At 30.3% G+C, this 11,614-nt stretch overlaps 1 protein-coding gene across 1 annotated transcript; it reads left to right on the forward strand.

Moving 5' to 3' along the window:
• Positions 1–3,306: 3,306 nt before the first annotated feature.
• BDCG_16635 (uncharacterized protein) lies at positions 3,307–3,861 on the forward strand (the record flags this gene model as incomplete). Its single annotated transcript, XM_045425841.1, has 2 exons — positions 3,307–3,324; positions 3,640–3,861. The coding sequence occupies 2 exons, from the start codon at positions 3,307–3,309 to the stop codon at positions 3,859–3,861; spliced, it is 240 nt and encodes a 79-aa protein (XP_045280211.1).
• Between the last annotated feature and the right edge of the window lie 7,753 nt (positions 3,862–11,614).

The raw sequence follows: 11,614 nt of genomic DNA on the forward strand, positions 1-11,614 counted from the left end.
ATAGATGTATATAGTCAGAGAATATAATATTCATCTGAGAACTTTTAGTTATCAGAGTTTTTCTACTAGTCAACTCAGAAAGTGAACTGAATTGAAATAGATTTCTCAATTGAAATAAAAATAATTCTTCAAAGAAAATGCTCTCTTAACTATACAGACTATATTCACTGATTAAAAATCAATTTTTTCTATTAAATATTGAGAAAGTTAATTATGAGAAGATATCTCTCTTAAGAGAAAAACTAAAATCTCTTATAAACTTATAAATAAGTAAACTATCTAAAGAGAGAGAATATAAACAGTATTTGAAGAAGATCTCTATAATTAATAAAAAAGACTCTATTCTGATTTACTCAGATAACTCAAAAAATAAAAGTTTAAACTGATTAGATACAGACATTACTTATACTGAAGATAATATCAATTTTATCTCAGATTTCTGAAATTTAGTCTGTGAATCTGAAGTCTTTGATGCTGAACTATTTATAATAGTGAAAGCTTTCAAACTTATTGAGATAAAATTTTATAAAAGAGAAAATAGTTTGAAAGAGATATAAATATTCTCTAATAGTTAAACTGCTTTGAAAAGACTTAGAAATAGTCAGATTTATAATAATTAAATGAATCTTAAACTGATTTTAAATTCTGTTTTGAAAATTCAAAAGAGAAGAATATTAAAACTGATAATTTATTTTCACTGAGTTCCTGCTTATATAAATATTCATGACAATGAATTGACTGATTCAGCTGTAAAAAAAAGTTCAGAATTAAGCAGATCTATTTAAAAACCAGTGTTCTTATCTTTTATAAAGAGAAAGATAAAAGAATTTTGTTTAAATAAATGAAATAAAAGCTGACAGAAATAAAAGAAGAGTATACATTATTCAAGATTTGAAACAAAACTTAAGTGAAAATCTTGTTTAATTAAATGTGAAAAAAATATATTCTCATCTATATTTTAGCTGAAACTAGAACATGATTATTTCAAATCTTATGTATAAAGATTTAATGATACATTTAATTCAATAAAATACTCATTCTTCAATGCAAATGAAAATTCTAAGTATATTATAATACACTGTGCATTATTGTAACGTTGCAGAACCGAAGCAGTGACTAGTTAACAGCATCATGTAGAGGTAGTTAATTAAGAAGCTGTATAAGTAAGCTTGACTATCTTGCTTAAATAGCAAGCTCATGAGCTACAGAGTTATTACAAGAATATCACAGATATAGTACTTAGTTAGACTGACTGTGTGACCGTGTCTGAGACCAGGACCAAACTTTACAGTTGTTATGTTGTCTAAAAGCATTACTTCTGATCATGGTTTGTGTTCATTACATTGATCTCAAATCCTGTTATTTCAAATATTAAAGGTTTCAGATTCACTTTTCAAATAAAAATCTAGTCTCAGATAAAGAATATGTTTGAATTCTTAGTCACATTTTCATTCTGATCTCATTATTGAAAATGACATTAAATGAAACCATGAAATCATTTCTCACTTACATAATATCATAACATAGTGCTCATTTGTTGAAAATTCAACAGAGAGTGTTATCAAATATTATTACTTTTCTGAACATAGATTATAATCAATATCATTTTAATTAAAAAAAAAAAATGTAAAATACAAAAAATAATAAAAAAATAAAAAATAAAATAACAAGAAAAAATCACAACAAAAAAAAAAAAAAAAAAAAAAGAGAAAGAAAAAAAGAAGAGAAAGAAAAAGACAGAAAGAGAAAGAAAAATTAAAAAAAAAAAGAAAAGAAAAAGAAAAAAACAAAAAATAAAAATAAAAAAAATCAAGATCACAGAGCTGCAGTACTCTCAAAATACTCACTTCTCAGAGTCTTTACAATGTTCATCATTAACTGTGTATCTCTTACAGTGAGAATAACACAGCTGTGATGAGTCATTGTCTTAATATCATCTAATAAATAATCAGTATATATCTATATAAATGTGAATAATTAGAAAATATACACTCAAAAAGTGTGGTCAGAGTGAACTCTGCTGTCACTTGAATGATATCAAGAACAGAACACTGAAATTGATGATTTCTCTCATTGATTTCATGAACAAGGTGCATGAAGATGATCTTGAAGAATATAAGATTCTCTGACTTCTGATAGAAATGAATCTCACAGAGAGACTCTATTTTCATCATATCAGAGACTGAGTGTTATTAAAAAGTGTTACTTCAATGTATATGCACTTACTGTGGTAATTCACTCTCTGTGTATGTAGTCAAGAGTTGCAGCTTTCTCACACTGCATGACTCTCTCTGAGATGCTGCTGTCAGTTTGCAACTCACACAGTCTCTCAGTTCAGCACACACTGTGTATATGCAGCTCTGTGTGCTGAGGCTGTGTTGGTCATTATGATCTGATGTGATACTCACTTTTCACAGGCCATGTTTTGTTTGATTGAGAGGAGAGAAGAGACATAACTGCTGTTTTATTTGAGAGAGAATAAGTAATTGAATCTGTAGAAGATAATTTGATTTCTTCTGTATTTAAAATTTGATTAGTCTATACTCTTCAATTTGAGAGTTTCTGAGAGTGTTTTAATAGTTTTCATATCAGCTTAAAATTAGTGATTGATTGAAGAAGAGAAAAGAGAGAAGAAAGAAATAAGAATAACTTATCTTTATAATATAAAAATAGAGAATTGCTGTAATCATTTGTTCTAGTAATAAAGATCTGTTTTCTGCATGTATCTCTGATATAGATTATATAATAACTGTATACAAAGAATATCAACAGTGCATGCATTGAATGAAGATGATATTGCTATACAACACTGTAGCTGTTTCTGTACATTGCTGAAAGCTGTTAATATTTTCTTTAAGTCTCTTTATATTTGATAAGTCAGTAATATATTTCAATGCACTTCTCTTTTCATCATCATCATCATTATCATTATTATTATCATTATTATCATCATTATCATTATCACTATTATTATTATCATTACTATCATCATTATTACCATCATCATTATCATCATTATCATTATTATCATATTATTTCTGGCCGCCTCTTCTGCCTTCACCTCTCTTCAACACTCACTGAAATCAATCATGTCATCTCTCTTCAAATATTCTGCAGTTCTGTGAATCATCAAGGCGTGTGAGTGCTATCACAGATTGAAGAAAGAGAAGAAGAAGATGTTCAAGTGAGAGAAGACAGATCACAAGACATGTTATAATGCCTTGAAGAGGCTCTGCAAGAGAGCAGAATGATAATGATTTTAAGTAATACTTCTAATAGATTTAGACTGAACTAAGTATAGAAATAATGCAGATGACACTGTCTGTGAGAGATTAAAGAAGAAGACAGTGAAGAGTCTCATACAGCAGCAGTGAGATCAGAAGAAGTCTCAAGAATGATTTAAAACTAAAATGAAGAGAGAGAGAGAGAACAAGAGTGTTACTGTAAATAAGTAATGACAGAAGAAGATTAAGAGAGTATTGAAGTGAGAGACAAAGAAGTCAAAACTGATAAGTTTTTTATTTATTAAGAGATAATGATTTTTGATAATACTTCTGTTCTCTAATTGATTAGCAGAAGCTGGCAGAGAAGAAGGGAATTAAGGCCTTGTTCAGGTCTCAAATGTGCTTCATGATTTAGAATATTGAGAAGACAGCTCTGCTCTCTGAGCATGTCAATCTGCTTACTGCTGAGGTGGAACCCGAGGCAGCAGACCAGAAAATGCGGGATTTTGAGACACAGGTTGACCTGACTAGAAGGAAGCAGCAGAAACCCTTCTCTGAGAAGGCAGTGAAGAGAGATTTTGAGATAATTATCACCTCAGATGAGGAGAAGAAGAAGAAGAAGAAGAATAAGAACTGAATTATAAAGAATGATAAGAAGAATGAGAAAGAGAAGAAAGATGATAAATAGAAAAAGTTTTTTTCTTTTTATATTAGTTAGTTTAGTTGTAAGTTCATAATTATTAATAATTGAAATTAATTTTGAGTTTTTAAAAATTATTGTACAAGTTGTAATCAAGTCAGAAACAGTATATATATATATATATATATTTAACTATCATGATTCACAAATCACTATAATGTATAAGTATCAACATTTTTTCAACATTGATATTCACAATATTAATATATTTTTAATAATATCATCTAATAATACAATTTAGTAACACTCTCTTTCACAATATTAATATATTTCAAGAAATATGACAGAGATTAATCAAGATTATTTGTTTACTTTTATACATTGATGATATTCAATCTGAGTTAGTACTAAAATTATAACTAAGCTAAGAAACAAGATTATTTTCTCTTATATTAATTCTTCTTACATACATCAGTGATCAGTTATTGAAAATAAATTATTATCTTTCTTAAATTATTATCATATCTTCTGAATTCACTTCTTTTACTTCTATTGAAGATTCATAAACTCTTCAAGAAATCACTGTGAATCACAAAGTCTATGTTGTTTACAATTCAACACAGAATGCTCTCTTTCAATTATAATGAATAATCACTTCATTCTTCATATCTGATTTCAGGTCATGAAATTTATGAAAAACTCAACACAAATATTGAGATGAACTATGAAATAATTATCAACAGATTGTATTGCAGATTACTGAAGAGTCATCTCTCTGCTACAATCACTGCAACTTCATTCAGAAACATTCATCATGAACTGATCATAACTCTGAAGAAATTTCCTGACATCTGAAGTCATCAGAATGCAGACAATAAAAGAAAAATAATCAGAAAATTACTACTGAGCTGGTAAGTTGCTCTACCAGGTAATGATTTTTGATAATACTAACTTTCTAATTTGAAGAAAATCATGTGAAAATGATTCTGTATTAGTACTCTGATTTCATAACTCTCATCTGATAACTTCTGTGAATAATTACTTTGTATGTGTATATCTCTGAATCTTTCTCTTCAATCAATTGAAAACCCTGAATTCTGAACACTTCTTCAAATGCTTAATTCAAATCTTCATATTCTACATTGATTCTGTCTTCAGTTCAATCTTGAGATACACTACAAAGTCAATATACAACATCTAGAATCAGAGTTGAAGAATCATCAAAGAGTGTCTCTTACAGTGAATGTATGAACTAGTACAAACAATCTTGTATTTATGAGAGTTACATGTTATTACATTGATAAGAACTGAACTTATTGAGAGATATTAATTGAATTTGAATCATTGATCAGTAGTCATACTGAGGATTATATGACAGAGGTATTAATGACTGTGATTAAAAATGATTATTGAGATATTAGTCTCAGTCTTCTTATAATTATAACTGATAATGCTGTAAATAACTATACTATGATAAAGAGTGTAAAGCAAAAATTGGCTTTGCATTTCTGAAATAATAAACAAGGTCATATTCCCTGCATTGCTCATGTGATTCAACTTGTAGTGCAAACACTGATAAAGAATCTTAACATTGAGATGAAGAATAATGAGATGACTGGTTCTTGAGATGAGAATGAGATGAAAGTGATTACTCAAGTAACTTTTGCATTCACTTTATAAAAGATAATGTTTTTTGATAACACTTTTTGATATTGCTTTTTGATAATACTTTTTAGTAACACTACTATTAATTTTGAATAGATTGACTAATAATTTAAATATCATAGATTTGAAACATTGTTAATGTGATTTGTATCTCTTCTAAACAATAACAATGATTTCATGATATTCAATAAACAAACAAATCAGTCACATCACTGAATATGATACAGAATGTTAGAATATGATGAAGTTCAACATATGAGATGACTGTTCAGACTCTTTGATTGTATCAGATAATTGATCATTGAGTGCAACACTCTGATTGAGAAAAGATTCAGATATTGAAACTTTCTGATATGAAGTGAACTCAGTTGAAATATGTGATTGATTTACTGTTTCAGTTTTATAAGACAATAAAGACAGTCTCAATCACTTGTACATCAATGCTGCAGTCAGTCTGATGAGTGTATAACAGTTTATTTACTTATCTTGAGAAGCAGTTGAATCACTCAAAAAGAAATTCAGTCTGAGATGATGCTATAGTGCAGGCTATTGTTACTGCAAGAGATAAACTGGTATATTACTACAGCAAAATGAAACAATCTTTTACAGAGTACTATACTGTAGCAGCTCTACTAGATCTCTTTTGTTGAGTTAACATCTACACTTCTCAAGATTGAACAGAGGAGAAATGAGACTCATATGTTAAATTAGCCTGAGACTACTACAATGTCAACTATCAGAGATTTGAATGAGCAGATATTTGAGATGTGAAGACAGTGAAATACAATTCTCTAGTAAGTAATGATCTTTGGTAACACTTCATATTATATAGAACTATAATACTAACTTTGAAACAGAACTTGCATACATTGATTACAACTGAAAATCAGGCAAAACTACATGCTTGTAAAACTGAATTTGATCACTATCTTCAAGATAATTCAATGAATTTACACATCAAATCAATTCTAGAGTTATGAAAAATTGTTGAGAGTACATATTCAACTGTTGCACTGATAGCACATGATATTCTGACAATTTCATTGACAGAGGTGAGAATGAAGTGAAAGTTCAACTTAAGTCAAGATATTTGTCACTATTGCTGAGGACAATTACAAGGAGAAACAATCAAGAAACTCATGATTATAAAATATAGAATTATCAGACAGTTTAATACCTCTGATCACAGTATATCAGAGAAGTGTAGTTTTCATGAGAAAGTGAAGAATAAACTTGCACAAGAATGTATTTAGTTGTTTCATGAGCATTATCAATAATCATTATTAAATTCTGATTATATAAGCAATCACTGAATGAACTGAATGAGACTGATTTTGATCTTCAGTCTCAGTCTCATTCTGATTTTGAAAGAATGATCATCTTTCACAGTTTATCCTGGAAAATTACTCTCATTTCACTATTCTTGAATTAAATCTGGTCATTTTTCATGCCATTTCTCTCAGAAATGGTCCATTTTCAGATTTTTTTAAGGCTTGGTCCTGGTGAGACTCACGTCAAGAAATGTATGAGATCAGATCAAATGAGATCAAATGTGAAATTCATGGTCCCGGCGGCCAGTCTATACTTAGTATACTAAGAAGATTGTATAAAAAATGCGGTTACTCTTATATATATTATCAGTACAAGAAAATAAATCACTAACTTCTTTGATTAAGAGTCAGCATCTAGCTAATCTATATAGATAATAAATGAATACTCTTCTTCTATTCTATGAGTGAGAATAGTCAGAGTGATACCTCAGCAGCATCTCACTATTATAAAAGAGTAATCTGCTAATCTTAAATAGAAGTGAGATTTTTATATTCATCAATTAAATCTTTCTATATTATATTTAAATAATATTATAGAGTGATTGAAAACTGATTCAAACAGTCTGCAGAATGAATAAAATTATTCACAGAGAAGTAATGAGCTTTGTGAAACTGTAACAGAGTCTTAATATAACTAGAAACATATTAATACTCTTCTCTTTAAGAGTATAGTTCTAATACTCTCAAGATTGTCAGATTAGAAATTATCTTTATTATATAGTAATAGTTATTAACTGATTTGACAGTGCATGTGCTGTGTATAGTATAAAGAAATAGATGAGTTTCTCTGCTAACTGTATAAATCTTCTTTTCTCATCTCTGTTAAAATCAAACATGTGATAAGTGAATTTCTTATATATTGATTTAAAATATGAAAAATGTAGTTAATAAGTAACTTATAGATCTCTTATTATATTTCATTCTATATATGAAATTCTCTGCAAAAGTGATGTATTTCAGAGATAAAGTTAACAGTAGTAACAGAATTTTTCAAAAAGATCTTCTCTCTCTATAATACATTTTTCTTCTCTCTCTCTCATCTATAATAGTGAGTGTATGAGAGCATCATTTTTGAAAGATAATAAGAGACTTATTCTGACACTTTCTAGTAATTAAATATTTTTGTGATGCAGCTGCAGTCTCTGTGTGTGATTCAAAGATTGCTTAAGTCAGTGTATGATTACAGACGTACGCCGGCTTCTTATATATTGAATCTCGTACACTAAATTAATTAGTGGCCGCTAGGGCCCTCTTTACATTTGTACACTAGTAGTTCAGAAGCGGCTGTATTATTATCTGATGATTGTATGTTCTTCTGAATCACATTCTTTCTCACCAGATTCAGTCACACTCATATGACCATGTCATATGCTCTAGCTTCATGCAGATTAGCTCATCACTAGCATCTCATAATCATGTGATCTATTTCTAATTCAGCTAGTATCTCATGTACACTCTTATAAAGAAACTTTCACTATATTACATCACTCATTCACTAACTTTTCTCATTCTTCAATTATCATCTTCATCATTGTCATTATCAAATACTATTATCTCATTCAAGATTTCTATCTCTTCTTCTGTTCAACTCTTTTCATCTGTTCATCTATCACATTGTATATGTTTCTGATGATGACTCTCTGTTTTCATAACAAGTGTTCTTGTAGTACTCATATCAGGCAGTTCATTAGCAGTAAGTGTAACATGTTGTGAAATGTGACCAGGACTTGTTTATCTTCTAACAATTGTCAGAATGTACTATCATGAATGACACATCTTCTTCATCTTCTCATACACTCTCAACTGTTTTCTTCTCAGTGAGTTTCTGATTGTGTTTTCTGACATGATTTTGCATGAATGCAGATGCTGATATGTTGTTTTTTATTCATATAGAATCATCACACATTGACAGATTCACATCTGTTAATAATAGTGAACTCAGTGTTGAATCATTGATTAAGAACTTGAAGAATGTGATAATGAAGAAATTGTCTGTGTTATGTATGACTGAGTCTTTTACATTTCTCTCTGTCTCTTCTGCTGCTTCTTTCTCTGCTGCTCTCTCTCAATCTCCTACTCTTGTCTCTGTGTCTGGTTCTCCTGCTCCTGCTACCCCTGTTCCCGCGACTCCTACTCCCGCTACTCCTGGTTTTGCTGTCTCTGCCTTTGTTACCAGCTCTCCCTGTTTCAAGAAGATGTTGTGTAGACTCAGTGAATCATGTTTTTCAGTGTGTACACTCTCATTCTTCTTACTGACCTCTAGAATGATCTATTGTATGAAGACAGTGTATGATACAACTATCTGAAGCTCAGTCATGAACACTGATTATTACATTTATTTTAAATATTCATGATGAGACAATCATTCATTCATATCAGAGAATCACTCTCTCTCTTAACAGTGTCTAAATTATAAGTCTTTTCATTTTTCATCTTTTCTTTCTAACACTGATTTTCCTGTTCTTAGAAGAAATTATTATGAGTTTTACTGTGCATGAAGTTGTGACATTCACAGATATCAAGAAGCTTTTTACAACTGTAAAGTTCAATATTGTAAGAATATTCACTCTGATAAATTCTTTCAGAATAATAGATCTGTATCAGTCTATTCTCTGATATCTATTATCTGAATTCATAATACAGATGAAAGATATCTGTGTTTTTGAGAATGAGAATATGAATGTTGTACTCTTTTACATCTGCAGATGTGAGACTTGTATGCCTTGTCTGAGATATTGTTATGAAAATAAGCTGTTTATATACTATGTTCTGCTTCCTGTATTTCTCTGTGTCTCACTCTCTCTTTCTGAGAAGTCTTGTATGTGTTGTAATTATATGTACAATTCTAAGATCAGTGAGTGTTTATTCAGTAATTATTATCTCTGCTTTTGCAGTTTCATATGCTAATAATAGTTCTTAGTTACTTCAGCATCAGAGGTCATTTTAATCAAAGATGATAATGTCACTGAGACTATTCTCTTCTACTCTCAAGCTTCTTCTGTCACTTTCTCTCCCTCTTCTGCAGGGAAGGTTGTGCACACATCAGATTGTAAGTATTCAGCTCTGAGTGACTTCTGTCATTGTTTATTCAGTTCTGCATCTTCTTCTTCTTCTGTTTCTTTCATCTTCATCTTCTCTGCTCTGGCTTCTGATTCTGCGAGTTTTGTGCTCTTCTTCAATTTCTCTACACATATGCATATGCATTTCTATATTGGCATTCCAGTCAATCTTGTGATAAATGACATTAATGTCATACACAGAGTGATAGAGGAATTGAAGACATGCACAGTATTGTTACAAGAGCAGCTTGTGACCCTCAAATTCCTTACAAATCTCAAGTTTTGAGATTTCCTTTGTTTTTGATGTTTTTCAGGTGGTGTGGTGTTGGAAATAGATTAAATGTGTGACATATGAAAATGAATAAAGTGTGTATGATAACATTTGTCTTTTGTAACTGACTCTTACAGTTGATGATCAATTCATTATCTCTTTTCTTTTCTTATACTTTTTCTTTATCTGCTAGTCACTACTCTTACACAACCTCTATATAGTACAGCATTCAGTGACTAGATTCAGCAGCTTTCATCTTTTGTGATTCTGTCTCATGCATTATACTGTCTCTCTTCACCTGCTCAGATCACTACAGTGAACAGTTCATTGAAACTAACCTCATCTGATCTCTGAGCATTCTCAGAAGTTGAGATAACTTAGTCTCACATGTCTGCAGATGTTTCAGATAGTTCATTCTCTGTGATCTCTACAATTGAACTGATGTAAACAGTCAAATCTAACTCTGAATTTCTTTTTCTTCTGCAATCTGACTCATGTACAAGTCTGCTGCTCTGAGATCACTCTTTGCTGTGTTGCATCTACTATCTGCAGTGCATTATTATATGATCAGCTACAGTCTCATCACTTATTGAAGTGTGATGTTTATCTGATTTCTTCATTTCTTCTCATTCTTTTCTTATAATTGTGAAAAGATCAGAATAAGTGAGATTATCTGATTTGTAAGCATCTATGATTTCTCTTATCTTGTAAGACTTTTCAATTATAAGTCTCTTCTTTTTCAACACTGATAATAGTGCTGTGAATAATTATAATCTGCTCAGATCTTACATCTTTACTTTCATAAGTTATGAATCATTTATTAAGTTGTATAAGATTCATCCCTCTGGTTCTTTCAATGTATACATTCTCAGAGAATGTGATTTGAGTATTTTATATGACTCAAATCATCTAGATTGAAACTTCTCAGAACTCTCATTGTATATAAGAACTTACATTTTCATCTTGAGACTCAATTTCTTAACAAGTGAGTCTTGTATTCTTTTCAATTAAATTGCTCAGTTCAGAAGTAACTTGTTAGCTTTTGCACATGCATAGCTGATCTCTTTCAATCTTGATTCTGTGTCTGCAACTGTTGCATTCACAACTGCTACTGCTGTGTCTGTAACTGCTGTTTCTGCTATATCTGCAACTGTTGTATCTGCAACTGCTGTTTCCTCTTTCACCTTTTTCAAAGCATTCTCTGAAATACGCGGATGCAATTCATACAACAGATAGAATAATGAATGCTTGAAGACTGCATGCTGTCAAATCTGTGTAATCAATAGTGCCTGTCTGAGATATTCATTTCATAGTCTTGTAGACTTGTTCACTAGATATTTCATCAGCATGTTGCCTAAGATTTTATTCAAGTATTTCATCTTCTCATTTGTTCACAAATGATATGACATTATTCTACAATATCT

The sequence above is a fragment of the Blastomyces dermatitidis genome, assembly GCF_000003525.1.
Source record: "Blastomyces dermatitidis ER-3 genomic scaffold supercont1.3, whole genome shotgun sequence".
Classification (NCBI taxonomy): domain Eukaryota; kingdom Fungi; phylum Ascomycota; class Eurotiomycetes; order Onygenales; family Ajellomycetaceae; genus Blastomyces; species Blastomyces dermatitidis.